The 21,251-nt window shown below is 35.3% G+C and overlaps 2 protein-coding genes across 2 annotated transcripts; both read left to right on the top strand.

Moving 5' to 3' along the window:
- Window positions 1-8,530: 8,530 nt before the first annotated feature.
- On the top strand, window positions 8,531-9,295 carry LOC145566570 (uncharacterized). The gene has a single exon (XM_081625948.1). The coding sequence runs from the start codon at window positions 8,531-8,533 to the stop codon at window positions 9,293-9,295; it is 765 nt and encodes a 254-aa protein (XP_081482074.1).
- Window positions 9,296-12,957: 3,662 nt separating this feature from the next.
- On the top strand, window positions 12,958-19,981 carry LOC145568843 (binding partner of ACD11 1-like). Its single transcript, XM_081628233.1, has 8 exons — window positions 12,958-13,126; window positions 13,233-13,336; window positions 13,425-13,500; window positions 17,764-17,832; window positions 17,917-17,982; window positions 18,445-18,770; window positions 19,383-19,506; window positions 19,632-19,981. The coding sequence occupies exons 1-8, from the start codon at window positions 13,121-13,123 to the stop codon at window positions 19,647-19,649; spliced, it is 789 nt and encodes a 262-aa protein (XP_081484359.1). The 5' UTR covers window positions 12,958-13,120; the 3' UTR covers window positions 19,650-19,981.
- Window positions 19,982-21,251: the final 1,270 nt, after the last annotated feature.

Here is a 21,251-nt window from a genome sequence, read left to right as displayed (position 1 = left end):
TTGAGCTATGGAAAGCTCAAGATTTTCGACCCTCTTGTATTATTTTGGGGGAAATTATTTTGGTAAATTGTATTTTTAATTATCTCCCAAAAATCTTTTATTTTCCTTAATTTCATTTTCCAATCTTCTTAATATTTGATCATTATATTTTCCTACCTTTTATTTCTCTTGATTATTCCCCAAGTAATCTTCCTTGCCATATTATTTTTCATGACAACATACCTTCCATATTTTTGTTTATACACAATCACCTTAATATCAAAACTTTCCATATTTCTTTCATTCTCTTCTCCAAATAATTCCTTAATTCTTTTTACCATAATTCTTCCCACATTCTCTTGCCATAATTCTTGCATGAGCTAGCCTATAAATACCCCTTCATACCTCTCACATTCTTCACACCAATTCTCTTCTTCTCCTCTTTTCTAAAGAAAATCAGCCCGTACATCTTTGGAGCCAACTTTTAGGTACTTCTGTTCAGTTTTGGGGTTTTGCTATTTCACAGAAAATTATTCCTCTCAAAAAGTCCTTGAGGTTAGGCTCAAGATTCACCCAATTCGGAGTTATATCAAAGGAGTTATAGCCTCTGCAAGTTCTGCCTATTCTTTCCAACGCAAATCCAATTCTTCTCTTTTCCTTGGTTTTCTATCTTTTCTTCTTCTCTTTTCTTATTTAATTAATTATAATTATTATGAGGGATTTATAAAAATTATTATAACTAGTTTTAATTAAATAAAATCAGATTTTTAATGATATTTATGGGAAAAATAATTTAAAGGTTCATGTACATTTAGTTGGGGGTTTTTAATTTAATTGTTGTGATTATTTGTTAACCTTATATTAATTAAGGTTATATTTAATTGTAGGGTGTGTTCAATCAAGGTTCTTGAGTTCTTTTGTGTAGTTTTGCTAAGCAAGGATCAAAGTATGTTTAGGTGGCTAGATACCTTCAAAAGTGATTTGGTTTGAATGACATGTTTTATAGGATTTCATTGGTGATTGAATTAAATTGACTTGAATTATGATTTATGAAATAACGTATGATTTTAATGTGTGTTTTTAATAGATTGATCTTGATATTGCGATTTTATTGAACTAGGGTTTATGAAATAAAAAGTATGATTAAAGGATTGTTTTTAATAAATAAATTAAAGGTTGATTTTATATCATGTATTGATTAATTAAATTATTAATCATGATTTAAAGGTTTGATTTTGAAAGCATACGCAGTTTAATAAAAAGGAGTTTGAATTATATTGGAATTATTAAAAAACGGATTTGTTGAATTATTGAATAATTATTATTAAAGCTTTATAAGCATGTTAGTAATCCCACTATGTGGATTTGGTTTATTTGATAAGACTTTGGACTTTGTATGACCGAGTCTTTCCTCAAGAATAGCCTTGTAATATAAGGAGACTAACTTGGGGGGTGTGCACACTTGGGTGAGGAATTTGGATATTTAATGGAATTGGTTTTTAAAGGAATTGGTTTTATTATTATTGAATTATTGGAATGGTTGAAATATTGGAATTGGTTTTGAATCATGGATTGAAATTTATTGGTTTAAGTATTGGAATTGGTTTTAAAAGCGTGTTTGCTACTGAATTGAATTTAATTATCTTGCACTTATCGTGCTTAGCATATTTTGCTAATCCGTATTTCTTATTTTGTTTTGGTTCGCCCTGTTTACCGTAATGGTAAGCAGTGTTGACTAATTTCAGATGGAGTCAATAATTGAGCATATGAAGTCCCGAGAATGGTTTCACCTAGATTAGGAATGTTGGTCTTTGTGTTTTATTTTGAGTACTCATGACAATGGTTATTATTATGGTTTAATTAATAAAAGAGTATTGAAGTTTCCGCTGCCAAAGTATTGGTTTTATTTAGTAAGTTTGGTAGCCTTGCGTAATCACGTGGCGGTAATACGCCTAAGTCTATCTCTACGATATAATTATACGTATTTTTTTAATAATACCGTAGAGGGAGATTTGGGGGTGCTACACGTGATGGAGTAGAAATTTATGGAGTAGAACAATAGGTATTAACCACAACCAAAGCTTTATCCTAAACGTGATACTAGGAACATGATACTAGAAATCATAACAATATCCTAACATGATACTAGGAATTAATATAAAATTCTAAACATGATTTCTATATCAAAAGAATAATTAAGTAATTGAATTACTCACTTTGATGCCTTGTATCTTTTTCTATCAAAAAAATACATATGTTAGTAAACTTCAAGAAAGATTAAATCAATAAATCAAATAATAATAGAAATATAGATTTGGGACCAAACCCACAAAACTATCAACCTTTTACGTCGAGATCGAAAGCAATTTTGAAGTTGGTTAGGAGTATTCAAAGTTCGTGAAGGAGGTATGGTGTTTGTTTGTGAAAAGTAACAAGGATGTGTTGGGATGTGTTTAGGCTAGGCTAAGAAAAGAATCAAGAGAGAGAAACAATATTAAAGAGGAGTATTGATGATTGTTGGTGTTGATCAAGTTTGTTGAAGATTGAAAATGAAGTGAAACGACCTCTATTTATAGGGGAAGAAAAGGGTTGAAGGATCAGAAAAGAGTCAGAATTCGAATCAGAGTAAAACAGGTTTCGTCGCGGCGCGATGGGACACGACTATCGCGGCGCAATAGACATCAGTTTTTGCGGTTTTTATTTTTATCGTAACTTTTGATCCAGAAATCGAAATAAGATAAATAATACATCGCTCGAAAGATATTATAGTCTAATTTCCAATACAATTAGAATCAGATTGATATATTTTGTAGAATAAAAGATATGACCGAAATAGTGGTATAGTGTCAGTTTTGGATAAAGTTTGGTGTTTCGTTCATATCTTTTCCGTTATAGCTCGGAATTGAGATTATGATATATCATTGGAAAGATAATTTCAAGGGCTATCCAACCATCCAATATTTGGATAAAAATCATGAGGTATGAAAATCATATTTGAACGTCTTTAAATTCAAATTGAACAAGGATTATCAAAAATAAGAATTTTATTCAATTTCAAACTCTTTGATCTTTTATATTTCAGAAAGGATAGATTAGAAACTTCTAGAGACTTCTATAAGTTACTAATGAATCCTAATTGGTTTAGGATTGGGATTAAAGTATTTGGACTCTCACATGATCATTGGGTCGTAGGTAAGGTAGATCTAGGTTCAGTTTGGGCTTGGATTAGTATTTTGGTCATAACTTATTTGTTTTAAGTCGAATTTGGGCTTATAATGTTTCTTTAGAAAGCTCTTATCAAGCCCATCCAACTACACAATAATTGGACCAAAATAATTTGGTTTGGACTTTTTTTTAAGATTCAGACACGAATTGAATGGTTTTAAGGACACGAAATGAATGATTTTAAGGACACGAAACAAATGATTTTGGGTTTATAGGCACGAAATAAATGATTTTGAATTAAAACACTTTAGGAAAGGTTGGGAATGGTTAAGGCTAAAGGGAAATTCACGAGACTCTTCTACTTTCACCTAAATCGATAATCAAAGATGTGAAAGGTACTCATCACTCGGTTTTGTTTTTGGGGAGATACAATCTGATGTCCACATGGAGGAAAATTGTTAGTGGGTAGTTTTACCTAATATTTAAAGGAAAGCTTGTCTAGAACAAGGAGACTTATTATTGGGTAGTGTTAGCTCAAATAAGCCAACGTTTTGATTAACGAAGAATAAGTCACTTTTATATGGTATCTTCCCAAAATGAGTTGTAACTAGGTAATTTTAGAGGGTAACTGATTGTTTAGTATAAATTATACCGCATATCATAATACAATTGATTCTATTTAAATTTTTTTATTAAAATTAATTATTCTTATTTTTTTGTTCTTAAAAAAAAACGCTTTTTTTTTTACTATCGGCCCACCACTTTTTCTCTTCCTTTGCCTGACAACCGACCGTCCCCCACCCTCACTCTTTTCCTCCCCTCTCTCATTGCCCCTTTCTTTCTCCCCATTAGTTGGATAGGGGTGGGGGACTTTTTGAAAAAAAAATTAACACAAAAGAAGAGGAAATTAAAGTGACTTGTTTGGTACGTTGTAAGTAATTTGGTCAATTTAAAGAAAATACCACATAAAGGTCAACTTATTCTAAGTTAAGGTTTGCTTATTTTTGACAAATTTTCCATTAAAACTAAGCGGAATTAGATTTATATGCACGTGATGCGTGCTTTAAGTTTCTAAATTTATATACACAGGCAATTTTAAAAGAGTTAGAACATCTTTGAATTTTTGGGTGAACACCATTATCATGTTCTTTGGCTTATACAATAGAGATTTACATAGAAACTTAATAAATTGTGGGATCACTATTTATTGCTAATTAGGTTGTTTGTTTTTAATATGATTATTTACTATGAGTAGTTTTCTATCGTAATATAAAAGAATGAAAATTTCTTTTTTTAGCCTAGTAGGGCTAGAGGCTCAATAGCCTCTCACTTCATCACGGGCTCACTACTACATCTTCTAAAGCTGTCATTTTATGTTTATTCCATACTTTTTTTTTAATGGATCTTGCTAACGAGTGTCTCCAAGGCTTTTGAAAATTATTTAAAACATTTTCTAAAATGGTACATGTAGACACCAAATTGTGTCTCCCCAAAACCAAACCCAGTGATGAATGCTTTTCACGTCGAACCATAATCGAATGAGGTGAAAGTGTGAAAAGTCTTGTGTTGCGGTTTAGTTTTTATTAAAATTCTCTTCTTTCTGTTTTCGAAAACCCACTCTATTTTATGAAAACGTCCAATTCAGTTTATTTTGGTTCATGATAAGGGTCCAATAATGGTGTAGTTGGATGGGGCTTTAAAAGACCTTTCCAACGATATATTATAAGCCCAATTCCGATGAATAATGAGGAAGTTATGGCCAAAATACTAAACTGGGCCCAAACCGGATTTTACCTACGACCCAATGATCATGAGGAGGGTCCAAAGGTTTAATCCTATTCCTAAACTAATTAGGATTGATTAGAATCTTCTATAAGTTTCTAAAATATCTTAATTATCCTTTTTTGAAAAGATAAGATCATAGAATTTGATTTGAATATAAACTTTCCTTTTTTAAAACTTTCCTAATTCTATTCGGATTTAAACTTGTTCAAAGATAGTCAGATATTATTTTCGTGCCTCATATTTTTTATCCAAATTTTATATGGTTGGATATATCTTGAAATTATCTTTCCAATGATATATTATAATATTAATTCCGAGCTATAAAGAAAAAGATATGAAAGATATACGAAACTCTATCCAAAACTGACACCCTTTCACTATTTCGTTCATATATTTTTATCTACAAAATATTTTAATCTGATTCCAATTGCATTTGAAAGTAGACTTCAAGAGCTTTCCAACGACATATTATATGACTTATTTGGACTTCTAGATCAAAAGATATGATTAAAACAAAATCCGCAAAAAACTGTCTTGTCGCGAAACGACAGGCTTGTCGCCTCGCGACAGGATAAATTTCTGGCGACAAGGTCGGTTTGTTAGCGACAGCGTGTAGTTTTATTCCTTATCAAATTCTATGATTTTCCAGACTTTTTCCTTATAAATAGGGTCTCAAACCTCCGTTTTTATTCATCAACTTTCATCAATTCATCATCTCTCATCTATTCTCCCAATCAATTCTCTCTATTCTCTCTCTTGAGCAATATAGCTTATTTTTTCTCTCTATTTCTAAACTAGGTTTTACACACAATTCCGCATTCACAAGACTTAGAATCACCTATCCAAGTTCGAAGTTGCCTTCGCCCTAGACGTGAAAGGTTGATAATTTCTGAGGGTTTGGTCCAAAACTAGTCAAAACTTTATTTAACTTGATTTCAATTTGATTCTTTAATTATTCTTTATTATTTTCATTGAAGTTTACTAACTCGTGTATTTTGTTATTAGAAAGAGGTACGAGGCTTCAAAGTAAGTAGATTAGCTTACTCCCTATTTCTCTCTTTCAATGTAGAAAGCATGTTAATTAATGTTTAATTCCTAGTATCATGTTAGGATGTTATTTTATGCTTTCTAGTGTCATGTTTAGGGTGCCTTTAATCCTTTCTAAATATCATAATATCATGTTAGTACCATGTTAGGTTTAAAGCTTTGATCTTTATTGCTTAGTGACATGCTAGGATTTGTTATTAACCTTGTTAGTATCATGCCTAGGATCTTGCTATTATTATTGAGCTTTATTATGCCTTATCATGCTATTATCATTATTGTTTATGATTTATTATTATGTTGCTTGATATATTTATTGTTATTGCTTGATCACACCTTTTATGATTGTTAAAGGGAATTTGTACTTGAAATCACGCTTAATAAGATAACTAATAATTTGGTTTAGGCTAATGTGATTTTAACTCAAGTGATCGCCAATAATAGTTTTGTTTGTGCATTAATATTCAACCAACATAGATAAACAGGGTAGGTTTAATATAATGTTTGTATGTTATTCGAAAAGCGCACATGAATACGAGCAGAACAAAGTAGAGGCCTATTTTATAGGGCGGGTCCTTTCTTTTGTAGATTGGATTCGTACCTTCATCCCCGGACCCTGTTTGGTTCAAGACCTTATGGAGTAATTGATGGTCCTTTTGGATTGTCTTTTGGGTTTACAAGTTCCTAAAACTTGTTGGCGACTCTTTTTGCTCTCTTTTCCTTCCCTTTGGAACGCCACCGTACTTTAGTGTATGATCACAGTGGGGTTCAAGTTTGGGATCATAATGCTTGAAATATTCCCTACAGTACAAAGTTTAAATTTTTGAATGTATGCCAAAATCATGCTTCAATTGTCGTAATTTTTTTTTCTTTTTTGAAACATCTTAATTAATGTTTATTTCAATTTAATAACTCTACTTTTAATCATGTAAATGTGTAATCTAATTTTTTTTTTAATGTTCGTTAGCTTTTGCCTTATTTAATACGAATACTCACTTATTTTCTCCACTTCTTCTAGTAAGGGGTTTTTTAAATTTATGAGATAATGAAATTAAGAATTGAACGGGTTCCCTCTAGGTTCTCCTTGGGAGGGTTTGTCTAGTTTCCTACTAGGGTTTCCTTCTTTTGAAGGTTTTTTCTTCAATTTGATTGCTTTGTCTCGAATTTTTGATCGACCATAACATCAAACACTGCAAAATTCAACACAAATAATAAACACAAACCTTGAAACTATAATAGTAGGCAATTCGGCTACCGAAGAAATAGTAGAAGAGAAGGATGCTAGTGGAGAGAATAAGGAGGAGGAGGAGGAGGAGGAGGAAGCCATTGAATGGGTAGTGGAGGCAGAACAGGATGAGGATGCTAGGGTGGAGTTAGGATTGGTAGGAAAGGTATGGACAAATCGGAGCATTAATGCGAACGCTTTCATCGCGACGATGAAGAATGTATGGCAACCAAAGCATGGGTTAGATGTCAGTAACATAGGCAAAAATACTTTTGTTTTTCAATTCTATCATTGGAAAGACAAAATGAATGTTGTGGAAGGGCAACCATGGCACTTTGATCGTCATGCCGTAATTCTAGGAGATATTGATGATAACATCAAGCCTTTGGATGTTAATCTTTGTGAGATACCTATGTGGGCAAGGGTGTATAATCTTCCTTTAAAGGGGAGATTGAACTCCTCAAATGTTGAAGCAATTGGTAACAAAATAGGGAAATTTGTCAAGCTCGACTCCTCGGGTTGTATGGGAATTGATAAGTCTGTCAGGATTAGAGTGCTAATTGATGCTAACAAACCGCTCCTGCAAAAAGTTAAAGTCAAAATGCGAGGAGGGTGTGAAGAATTCTTTGAGGTAAAGTACGAGAAACCGCCTTTGTTTTGCTATTTATGTGGAAAACTTGGGCATGGAGTTAAGGATTGCGAGGGGTGTGGGGATGATGATAATCCACAGCTTACTTATGGTGGATGGTTGAAGGCTTCCCCGTGGAAAAGTAGCAAACTTGATGAGAATTCTCAAGGGAATTCAAGCAGCAACTCTTGTGCAAGACAACTGTTTACCACCAGGCCTAAGAAGAAGGAAAAGGAAGTTGTGAATGTACACTTGACTGGGGAGTTACAAAATTTAAATGTTACAGAGCAAGTTAGTGGAGAGCATGGAGAGAAGGGAGTTGAAAGTGCAATCGTGGCTGCCACTACTATGACGGAAAAATCTGACACCATTGCTATGGAAAAGGAAAGTGATGATAACCAAGTAAGTAAGGCAAACTTTTTGTTATACGCCCCTGTGAACAATGCTCCAAAAAAACCATCTACTCGCATTAAAATCCAGAAACGTGAGAAACCTTCTGGTGATAAAAATGTGACAACTTCTCAAAGTAATAAGATGATTGGGACAGTGAGAAAGAGCAAAGATGATAGTGTGACCTTGAAGGAGAGTGATATGATAGATAGCTGCACAAAGAAAGCAAAACTCAGTGATACTCATAGTGATGACTATGACACAATCATGGATGAACATGTGGCGGGCCCCACTCCTTGGGCTCTCGGTGAACAATGAAGTACACTTTATCTTGGAATTGTCGGGGGTTGGGCAGCCTCCGGAAGGTCAATGCGCTCCGTCGCATTGTCATCACTGAAGACCCGGGCATGATATTTTTACAAGAAACAAAGCTGAGTGTGTATGAGATGGAAAAAATAAAAAATAAGCTGAGATGTAAGGGAATGTTGGCAGTAGGCTGTGAAGGGAGTGGAAGAAAAAGAAAAGGAGGGGTTGCTTTTCTTTGGAGAGAGGAATGGGATGTTGATATAAAAAGCTACTCTCAAAATCACATTGATGCTATAATCAAGTATGAGGGGGCTGCAACTTGGCGCTTCACCGGAATATATGGCTATCCCGAAACAGAAAATAAGCAAAAAACAGGTGACCTTCTGCTAAGTCTCAAAACTGATGATAGCACGCCTTGGCTTGTTGGTGGAGATTTCAACTTGATGCTATGGTCGGATGAGAAGAAAGGGGGTGATGACTTTGATTTTGCTGAAGCCACTATTCTACGTGACACTATGGATAACTGCAGATTAGGTGATCTTGGCTATGTGGGCTTTCCCTTCACGTGGTCAAATAACAGAGAAGAGGAGGGTAATGTCCAAGAGAGACTTGACCGTTACATTGCAAATGACGAATGGAGAGAACTATTTCCTGGAAGCTTTGTTACTCATCTCGAGAAGAGAAAATCGGATCACCTCCCGATTCTTCTTTGTATAAAAACCCGCATTCATGCTCCAAAAAAGAAAAAAAGAGTTAAAAATTTTCAGATTTGAGGAGATGTGGCTTAGAGAGGAATCATGTGGTGACATTATACAACAAGCATGGGAAGGAGGGGGTGATGTCATGCAAAATATCAAGCGCACAGCAGCAAATCTTGGTGGATGGAGCAAAGCATACTTTGGTAAGCTTTGCCAAGGAAATGGGGGACTGCAAAGCTCGTATGACTCAACTGATGGAGGGTGAGCCTTCGCCTGAAAATATTGCCCAAATGCGAGCTATTGATGAAAGAATGGATGAGCTAGAAGAAAGGGAAGAAATATATTGGAAGCAACGTAGTAGGCAAGAATGGCTCGAGAATGGGGATAAAAATTCAAAATTTTTCCACAATAAAGCTCAACAAAGGCGTAAAAGAAATTCCATTGGCAAAATTCGAGACGAGGCAGGGAATGAGTATGAAGATGAGGACCATATTTCGGAGGTTTTTGCGAAGCATTTTGAGGATCTCTTTGGCTCTTCCCATCAAGTGGAAATGGATAGTGTGATTGACAAAGTTATTCCAAATGTTCCTGATGCAATGAAAACAATGCTAAATGCGCCTCACAAAGGTGAAGAAATCCGTGTTGCTCTCAAGCAGATGCACCCCACGAAGGCTCCCGGACCCGATGGTATGTGTGCTCTATTTTATCAAAAATTCTGGAGTATTGTGGGTAGTGATGTGATTGATCGTGTGCTCGAAATTTTAAATAACGGGGTGAGATTGGCTCTATTAATCAGACTTACATTGTTTTAATTCTAAAAAAGAAAGATTGTGAGTCTCCTGTTGATTATAGACCAATTAGCTTATGCAATGTCTTATACAAAATTGTAGCAAAAGTCCTTGCTAACAGATTAAAGCTTGTTCTCCCGAATATTATTCATGAATCACAAAGTGGTTTTGTTCTTGGAAGATTGATCACTGATAATATACTGGTTGCTTATGAATGTTTCCACTACTTGAGAAAGAAAAAAACGGGAAGATGGGTCACCTTGGTCTAAAGTTGGATATGAGCAAAGCCTATGATAGGGTTGAATGGTGTTTTCTTGAGAGTATGATGTTGAAGCTTGGATTTCCCGAAAGTTATGTAAATATCATAATGAGGTGTGTGCAAAGTGCTTCCTTCAAAATCCTTGTCAATGGGCAACCGTCTAGGGAATTTTGCCCCTCGCGTGGACTTAGGCAAGGTGATCCCCTATCACCTTTTCTGTTCATTATTTGTGCTGAAGGCCTTTCCGCCCTTATTAGAGATGCTGAGAAACGGAAGATCATCCATGGTGTTAAAATTGGGAAAAAAGTGGACCCCATCTCTCATTTATTTTTTGCCGATGATAACCTTTTGTTTGTTAGGGCTAATGAAGATGAAGTTGAGAATGTGCTCGATATCCTTGCCACCTATGAGACGGCTTCGCGCCAAAAATTGAATATGGAAAAATCTGAAGTGTCCTTTAGCCGAAACATTGAGCCGGAAAAGAAAAATTTGCTTCAATCGAAGTTAACCTTTAAGGCTGTAGAAGGACATGACAAATATCTTGGGCTCCCGACTTACCTTGGAAGCTCAAAAAAACGGATCTTTTCTATCATTCAAGATAGGGTATGGAAGAAGTTAAAAGGTTGGAAGGAGGGTTTTCTCTCTCAAGCCGGACGTGAGATTCTTATTAAGTCTATTGCTCATGCAATTCCGACTTACGCTATGCAATGTTTCAACATCCCGTCTAGTATCCTCAATGAGATCGAAAGAATGTGCCGCAATTTCTTTTGGGGGCAAAAAAAAGAGGAGCGCAAGACTGCCTGGGTAGCGTGGGAAAGGATGATCTTCTCCAAGAAAGATGGGGGTATGGGGATGCGTGATCTGCATATTTTCAACAAAGCAATGCTGGCTAACAGGTATGGCGCTTGTTGAATAATTCTCAGTCTTTAATGACTAAGACTCTCAAGCAAAAATACTTCCCAAACTCTGAGCTAATGGATGCTAAAGTGCCCTGTAATGCCAGCTATACGTGGAGGTCCTTAATGTCCTCGAGGGATCTGATTTCTAGGGGTGCTAGGAAGCTGATTGGTTCGGGTTCAACTTTGAATGTCTGGAATGACCCCTGGGTTCCAACCCTGCCAAATTTCCGTGTGTTGCATAGAGGGCAGATTGCTGAAAATGCCCCTTCCCGTGTTGCTGATCTGATCAGTAATGGGGAGTGGAACTCCACCCTTCTCAAAGCCCATTTCTCGGAGTGGGAAGTCATGGAAATTCTCAAGATTCCAATTGCTCTCTACGGAGAGGATGATAATTGGACTTGGCACCATACAAAAGATGGAGAATTCTCGGTGCGAAGTGCTTATTTTAGTGACTTGCAAGCAAAGTGGAACACCATGGTGTCGACTTCTGCCCCCCCTAACTCCTCTCTCTGGCACAACCTCTGGAATGCTCATGTTCCCCAAAAAATTAGGCACTTTGGGTGGAGGGTGCTACAAAATGCTATCCATGTTCGCCATAATCTGAAGAAAAGAAAGATATGTGAGTGTGACATCTGCCCGATGTGTGGGGAAGCCTCTGAGACTATTGTTCATTCTCTATTTCTTTGTGATGCTGCTAGAGCTTGCTGGTACCTGTCCCCCTTAAGAATTCGTTTTGAAGATGATAATATTCAGTCTTTATTTTCTTGGTGCTCAAATATGGGTGGGTTGGTAAAGAACAAGCAATGGTGGAATTTATTCTGGTGTATTCTCTGGGGAGTTTGGTTAAAAAGGAACGCTTGGTGCTTTGAGAGAAAAGAAATTCAGATTGAAGAAGTGATTAGCAAAGCTGCAAGTATGGTTGGTGAATATGAGAAGGCAAACGCTTCCCTGGCTTCTGAGTTAAACTGCAGAAATGAAACTCCTCATCGTTGGACTGCTCCCAATCCTGGTTATTACAAGCTGAACTCTGACGCTGCAGTCTTCAAGAATGAAGCAATTGGCCTGGGTGGTATAGTTAGGGACTGTGTTGGAGAGGTCATGCTCTCTACTTGCCTTAAAATTGAGGGCTGCTATGATGTGGATATCGCTGAATCCCTGTCTGCTAGGCACTGCCTTGGGGTGTCTATCGAAGCTGGTCTCACTAGTCTCATACTAGAATCTGATAATTTGAAGTTGATTCAACGCCTAAGTAGCAAGAAAAGGGACAAATCTTATTTTGGCCTCATAGTAAATGACATCCTGCATCTTGCTGAGAAATGCCATTACATTGCATTCTCACATGTTGGTAGGAAAGGAAATTTTGCTGCTCATGTTTTAGCTCAATTAAGTAAGAAGTATGTTGATATGCGTGTGTGGTTTGAAGAAGCTCCTACTGATGTAATTGCTGCTCTTGCAGCTGACTCTATTTCAGCTTAATAATACTTCTTGCTTTTCTCGTCAAAAAAAAAAATAAGAATTGAACTAAACTGAACTTATTGGAGCTAAAGCAAAGTGAATTGAATTGAACTAAAATGAAAATAAGCTGAAGAGAACAGACCCTTAATTACATAATTTTTTATTTTTTTTTACCAATATGAGACATATACAAGGAACGAAGAAAGTAATTAACATTTATTGGGGCAATGGAGCATCTAGTCAGGAGAAGGCTGCCTTGCTCCAAGAGTCCAACTCAATCCCTAGTAGTCAACTAAGGTATATTCAAAATGTGGCAATGAAATGAGTGCTATTTCTTCTATATGAGTTGTCTTTCTCCCCTTTTTAAAACTCTTAAAAGCAACCCCCAACTCCACTCTGTAATTGCCAATTACTAGCTCACCCAAATATTCAGGAGAGAGAGAAAATATTCAAAAAAATCCTCTGTGTTGCAGACAAAAATCCCTTTTGTTTGCTAATAATGCAGGTATCACAAAATTCAAACAAAACCCATTTTAATTTTGCTAATTCTTTCATTTATTTAGTATTATATTTGAATTTTTTTGATTAAATTTTGCTATTTTTTTTGTCAGACTACAACAGTTAAAGTTGGAAACTTGTCAGATCTAGCAACTGAGAGAGAAATTTATGATTTCTTCTCATTTTCTGGTGAAATTCAACACATTGAGATTCAACGGTTTGTTGTTACTCTTCTAAATTTGGATATTTATCATTAATTAATTAATGGGTATTTCTTGTTTAACTCCATTAATTTCTGGGTGCAGTGAATCAGTTAACTCAAAGACTGCATTTGTTACTTTTAAAGAAGAGAAAGCTCTTGAAATCGCCTTGCTGTTATCGGTATATTGTATTTCCTTATTTGCATATTAATTTTGAACTTCATTTAATATCTGTTTTAATTTAATTTTTTTCTTTTATTATTATTTTCTTGTTTGTTTGTAAAATTATAATTTATTTTTTATTATTAATTAGTTGAGGGTTAAGGAGGAAAGGGATTATTTGAACTCGTAACCTTTAACCGCAAATACTGAAGAATGCAGACTGTATTGTGGAGTTTTGCTGATTGTTATGCTTAATGAGACTGCACTTGATTTTATAGTGTGGAGTCTATTGAAACAAAGTGAATATTGTAGTTAGTATAGTTACTCATGTCTTTGTTAAGTAGGAAAATGAGGAGTGCTAACATTGGAGAAAGTTTGTAGAAGGTTAATGATCTTAATAAATTGTAATTTTGGATGTACAATCTGACTGCAAATGTAGGATCACTTATGTATTTTGTATAGCCCTGTGGCGTGTGCAATGTGCCGAACATTCTTTTGAACTGAACTTGGCTTTGCAGTAGACAATTAAGTTCTATAGAGAACAGAATGGGGAATTTTTTTGGGTTTAGTTGTGTGAAAGTGACTTGAGCTGATGATTACAGTCTTGATATGTCAGCTGGAAAGGTAACCTTAGAGGCTTTGAGCTCCTTACTTGGATTTCAGACTGTAATATAATTTGCTAGAGGAGAATTGATATTGCCCAAGTACCTGAACTAGAGCTTTCCTGTTCCCTGGAAATAAATTGGAGCTCAATGCTCACACTCAACTTGAAGTATTGGTTGACGGTTGACTTGTGGAGGCTGATAGCCATCTTCTGCTTAAACTTAGAAGTCTACGTTGTGGCTAAAGCATGGTTGATCATGGAGTTTGCAATTTGGCAGTGTCACTATTGGTAGTTTTATTACTTGGTGATGTGATTATGTGAGTGGTCGAAAAATTTGTGCGTATGTGGCTGAAAGGTTTGTGAATTTTTTTGGAATTTGGAAGCATTGTTGATCATGGAGTTTGCAATTTGGCAGTGTCACTATTGATAGTTTTATTACATGGTGATGCGAGGCCGAAATACTCGTGCATATGTGGCTGAAAGGTTTGTGAATTTTCTTGGATTTGGAATTTGCATTAGCACATGCTGATAATGTCTGCCCTTTATGTACCTTGAATTCTAGATGAATAGCTACCAGGAACAGTGGAGAAAGGACAGGCCTATTAAGGGCCAATCAACGAGTCATATAACCTTTACATTTTATGATTAAACTTACCATTTTAAGGCACGACAAGCTTAAATAATAATAGATTCCACATATAAGTTAATCAATGTGCTATAAGTAGAGTTTAGTATTATACTATTAAACTATTCTCCCTAGGGCTGTCAAAAGCTGACACGACACGATAACCCGACACGAAATAAGCGGGTTTGGGTCAAGAATTCTCAACCCGTTTACATAATTGGGTCGACACGGACACGACACGAAAGTAAACGGGTTAGGTTTGGGTTGAAATTTTCAACCCGAAACCGACACGCATAACCCGATTATATAAATGGGTTGAACGACAACCTGTCAACCCGAACCCGACACGCTTAATCTATTAATTGAGTAGTAAAAAAAACTGAAAATTTTTATTCAAAACTTGTAATTTTGTAAATTACCTTGACACCATTTATACATTTTGGTAATTTTTTGGCGGTTAATTTGGCGAAAAAATTATAATTTTCATCTTTTGTAAATTAAATCTAATTTTGCGGTTAATTTGAAACAATTCTTATGTATGGTTATATAGTTAAAACTACTAACTTTAAACCCTTGTGGTATATATTGTTAAAATTACTAACTTAAAATTGTTGTAGTATCTTTAATGAACTAATGATGTCTTTTTTTTTTTTTTTTTTTTTTTTTGAATATTAATTAGTTTACTACATACTATTTGGGTAAAAGGTTACACGGGTAACCCGTTTAATAAGCGGGTTAGGTTTGGGTCAAGGGTTTTCAACCCGTTTATTAGGTTTGGGTCAAGGGTTTTTCAACCCGTTTAATATCAACACGAACACGAACCCGACACGACACGACCCGTTTGACAGCCTTAATTCTCCCTATAGTGGAAATTTTCTTTCTTCACTTTTTTTAAGCTATTAATTTAGTTTGCAAAACTGATAGTCTGTTATGTTGAACAACTTAACCCACCTGTTTAAGTGTACTAAATGGTTAGTAAGGGGAGTTGATATTTTTATTTGTATCAATAGACATGGTGCCCAAGTGAGCTTGCAGTTGGATACCTCTTTAATACGTGCAAGGGGTCTTCAGAGGTGTTTAAGTATTATGATGCACTTATAAGCACCTTTCTTTTATTTGTAGACCAGCATAAGAAATTAACTTGAGTTCCTATGAGCATCTACGTGTTGATATTCAATATTATGCTGATATTATGCATCAACAATAATAATTTTCTACTCTTAAGCTGTAAAAGCAATGATGCCAATGCCATGATCCATGGATTGAAGTTCTCTCAATATATTCTGTGGCAGGGTTTGAGGTTGTCAAAAAAGTTTGTTTTGGCTAGCAAATTTGAAGTGAGATCCATATTGATTCACCTTTAGAGGTGCTCTTGTGCTCTATTGCCACTTCGCTGTGTGAGAACTGTGGTTAGCTGTTATTAGACTTTAACTCATGTTTCTGCTCCCCCTTGTATGCACCTTTCCATGAACCTATGCAAGGCTATGCTGGATGCCTTAACTAAAGCCAAAGCAAAAAACAATGATCTAATTCTATTCTGCTATGAGGTCCTTGACTCCTTTAGTTATAAGCAATTAAGCATGATGGAAAGAGGTGAACTTATTAATTCCTTCACCCAATTTGATTTGAATTACCTCATTTTCCCAATGTGTCCACTTTTTGCTTATATATACTGCAAAATGCATGTCAAGATTCTGGTTTAATTTTGATATCACTCCCAGACTTTTTTATTTCTTAATCTTACAAAAGCTACAACTTTGCAATCGTGCAGCAATATCAAAACACAAGCTGCTAAAGTGTTATTGGATTTTGTTTCAGTGAAAGAAGTCAAAGACCTTTTCAGGTTATAAACACTTATAAGAGGAACCAAACTATTGGGAAAACCTAAAACACTGTAAGAAAGGATTTTGTGGTTGCACAGTTCATGTAGTTGGTGGGATAGAGATCAAGTAGCCTTTCAGGCTGCCTAGACAAATCTATTTTTTAATGCTTGTTGTAAATTATGTGTTATTTCATTCAGAAATTTCACATTTTGTTACTAGAAAGAAAGAAATAGGGTGAAGCACTTGTTTGGATGGATGAAGGTAGCCAGCTTTTCCTTTTTTCCATTTTGTGTGTGAGTGCTCGAGCTGAGAGGAATTTTATAGTTTTTATTTTGTAAATAGCTCTAGTTGTACTGGCAATTTGATAAATGCAATCTTGTCTAAGCTTTACCCAATTGACTAATTAGTCTTGCCAAAATAATTAGATGGTTATTCCAAGATATGTTGTAAGAATCAGCTAATAGCATTTAATCACTAAACTAGAATTGTACTCGCGCATTGCACAAATACATTGTGTATATATGTTTTATTCTTATAGACAGAAAAACTCATTCCTATGCTATAACAAATGGTGTATTGGTTTTCAAAGTGCCAATATAATAAGTGATCATGAATATTGGATGGGATTCAAGGTAGAGTGAAGGATGACATTTGTGAGAATTTTGTTCCTCTGTGTGTTTTTAATTGTTTATTCTATTTCTTTTTGCATATAAAGTACACATCCTTTTATATTTGGCTTGCTTTTAAAAGTCATTAATTCTCCTTGGGTTAATTGATGGTGGAAATCATGAGCATTTGTCGGGCTCTCCACTCAATGAACATTAGGTGATTGTGTAAATTCAGGGGGCATCCTGTGTGGACGGTAGCCATCGAAAGATAAGACGCACCATGTGGTTGGTTGGCTTAAGAGACAACACAATATCATAGTATATAGATTGTCATTTATTTTAACAACCAACAAAATTCCTAGCATTGGCCTATTGTAGCTTACTAACTTGAAATTAAGTGAAAACAAAACCATAAAGCTGCTTCATCAGTACTGTTTAAGCGAATTTTTATGCGCTTTGTAATTTTTGGAATCTAACTGTAATTATGAAGGCATCCGTAACACAAATCCATGTACTTTGCCAGTTTGCTGACACATGCCATACTAATGATCCGTTAACTGTTTAAGCTTGAAGCTTTATGGCCCTCAAACCTTGGTTAATATTATTTTTGTTTGTTTTGCAGGGAGCAACTTTAGTTGACCGCATTGTGAATATCTCTCTTGCAGAAAATTATGTTCTAAAGCCTGAGACGGTAATTGTCACTGAACTGAACTGTAACATCTGCAACCAAAATGACTGTATCTTCATTCTTCATCACTGATTATATTTTCTTCAGGAAGTAAGAACAGTCGAAAATACTGTGAGCACAGCAAATGTTGAAGATACATCCATTAATGCTGAGGTGAGCACCAGGGCACCCTGGGTATAGGAAAAAAGTTTATCTTATTCATTGCCAACATGCTTTTTTTTATAAATTGATGTCACTAATCAATATGCTTATCATCAGATTTACAATTCATGATCCATGTCTTTGTTGGAAAAATTAAAACCCATTTTTGGAGTTTTGGGACAGTTTTGTAAATGTACTCCGTTGCAAGTGAATATATCCCTTCCATTAGAGTCCCTAATATGCACTTGTTGTAATGTGAAACAAAGTATCTGGACTTATCAAGTCATTATTCTTGCTTTCTGTATGTTGTCAATGTATGGTAATACAGGACCACATACAACCATGCCTCTGAACAGTTAAATTCAGCAAACTCCATTACCAGATTGCATGCCCTTAATGTTTAAGAATAATGTTATATACTGATTATTTTCTATGTGTTGTTGTTGGGGCTAAAAGTGTTTGATATGACGACAGGCTAAATCTGGTAAAGCATATGTTAATAAAGCACAAGAAGTTGTTTCCAGTATGATAGCTAAAGGCTCTGCTATGCGGCAAGATGCTGTGAATAAGGCTAAGGCTTTTGATGAGAAGCATCGGCTAACAGCTAGCGCATCTGCCAAGGTCAGTTCCTTTGACAAAAGAGTTGGACTCACCGAGAAGCTCACTGTTGGGATTTCAGCCGTTAATGAAAAAGTGAAGTCTGTGGACCAAAAGCTTCAAGTCTCTGACAAAACAATGGCAGCCTTATTTGCAGCAGAGAGGAAATTAAACGATACAGGAACAGCTGTCAAGTCAAGCCGGTATTGATTCTTGTTACTTGCATTCCTTTTCTTTTTCCTTTTTTTTTTTTATAAAGATTGGAAGAGAGGGGGGGGGGGGGGGGGGTGAAGGGTAAGCTGGAAACCCTACCTATGATTTTCAACCTTGGTACCTCTGGGTTCAGTGGGGTCATATGCTAGCTCTTCTGTCACTTACTTAGATCAGTAACATCAGTTTGTTGCAGTCACTCGCATAGTTTAAACACTTCTATGGCTAAAGCTGCTATAAATGCCCGACATTTTCAAATTCTCACTATAGACTGGTTAGAGGCGGTCTGTTATGTGCAGTTTCTTATATTTGACCAACATATTCAAATTAAAATTTGAGAAACTATACCTGTAAGCTGTTGGAAAACATTCTCTTGAAAAAAAATATATATAAAATGAAAGTAGGGATAAGAAATTGGGAGAATGTCCTGCCCCCTCTTTTTGATAAGGAATGTATAAATGTAACGTTAGGTCACGTGACAATAAATTATGGAGTAATGTTATTTGTAACTCGATTGGTAAATATTTCTGGTTTTGCTCTGTACAGGTATGTTACATGTTATTTGTAACTCGATTGGTAAATATTTCTGGTTTTGCTCTGTACAGGTATGTTACTGCAGGAGCTGCATGGTTTAATGGTGCTTTTAGCAAAGTTTCAAAGGTTGGTCATGTTGCTGGTACGAAAACCAGACAGAAGTTCCACACAGCTATGTCAAATCTTACAGCGAAGGTAAGTTCTTCTCACTACTCCCTCTTCTCAGTTTTTATCAAAGCTCTCTGCTGTTTTGTTGTTTCATCATTCGCCGTGTTCTGGGTTATGTTCGACTATGTGCTTAAAATTTATTATAATGGCAGGATCCAATAGCTGCATAGCCAGAAATCCTGTACTACTACAAGTGAGCAATCTAAGTTGATTCTCTCAATGCATGATTATCCCTAGTCCAATCAATCTTCAAGCAAATTCCGAAGTAAGATGTCATGTCAGAAGTAGAATATAGGGACATACTTGAGATGCTGCAATGCTGCAGCCTTTAAGTATCGTCCTGGAGATTGTGTCATCTTTGTTCATTTCCCAGGTAAAAGTAGCAGGACTAAGCTTGTGATCTTTGTTTTGTAAAACCGGAGATTTTGATTTGAAAATATCCCTGTAATTTTGTCACCCCCAAACACTATATTCTTTATGCCTTATAAGTTGATTAATGGTATCTCGTGTTATTTTTGTGTATAAATTACATTCAATGTTGATTAGGTTGGACCAATTCGTGCAATGTATCAATTCATACTCCATATTTGAATACAGGAAGCTCTTGTGAACATGAGTCTCCTTCTACTTTTCCTTTTATTTGTGCAAGCAACCTTACATAAGTTTAAGTCCAATGTGATGTTGCAGCCCAGCCTTGCGAAGGATGAAAAAACCAGGGATAATTTGCAAATTCAAATATTTTGTTCTCTAAAAATTTTTAAATGCTTGGTCTGGTTGCCAAAAAACCAAAATACTCCCGTCTTTTTTGAATTTACTCACCTCCGTTTTTCACGGAAATCTAGAATCTATGGTATATTTTAACGGTCATTTTGTGTTGTTTTCTTTTACGAATAACATATCTCATGCTTCAACACGAGTATGCTCTAATTACATTATGGATGCGACAATCAATATTTGCAAGAGTAAAAGTGGTGGGATATTTCAAAAATAGAAATTTACATTTATTTATTTATTTTATTTTATTTTTTTAAAGGTAAAGAGAAAGACCCTCACCAAACCTCAATCCTCGCGGTTTTTTTGATCCGGCATTTGCGGGTCAGATACATTGAAAGTGAGGGGGAAAAGGATAAGGGATCCCCACCCTCAAAGTGCCTCTAGTGAGAATTGAACTATCATCCTTAAGATTAGAAGATACAATCTTTCCCCGTTAAACCAAGCTTAGCTTGGTAGAAAAAGAAATTTACAATTGTGTAAATTAAAAAGAAACATTTAAAGAAAAAAAAAAGTAAATTAAAAAGAAAACGGAGGGTTACGAAGCAAGTTAAATTATCCACACGCTTGTTCTGGAAATGTCAAATCTTGAGTAAGAGCTTTCTATAGATGTTGTGTATGTCATGCAAACAAGCTACGTGGAGCATGCATCAAGCACACCGCATCAAAGTTTTCATGCATTTTTCAACAAAAAAAAAAAAAAAAAGCCAAAAAGAAATGTGTTTTGTCAAAAAAAAAAAAAAAAAAAAAAAAAAAAAAAAGCTAAATTAGATTGGAAAAAAAAATAAAAAATCTATATTAATGAAAAAGGATGGCCAAAACAATTGAAGAAATCCCAAATTCTTTCGGACCATTAGTCTCCTGCACGCCATTTGTCTTTTTTTATCAACTTTTTTTTTTAATTTTTTTTTTATTTTTTTGTTTGGATCAAACATTCTAGTTTGTACAAATACAAATGAGATCATCCTCACGACCTCACGTTCAAATAATATAATAATTTT

Source organism: Chenopodium album, chromosome 11, assembly GCF_948465745.1.
Source record: "Chenopodium album chromosome 11, dcCheAlbu1.1, whole genome shotgun sequence".
Classification (NCBI taxonomy): domain Eukaryota; kingdom Viridiplantae; phylum Streptophyta; class Magnoliopsida; order Caryophyllales; family Amaranthaceae; genus Chenopodium; species Chenopodium album.
The sequence above is the reverse complement of the archived record's forward strand: the minus strand, read 5'-3'. Positions and strand labels throughout refer to the sequence as shown.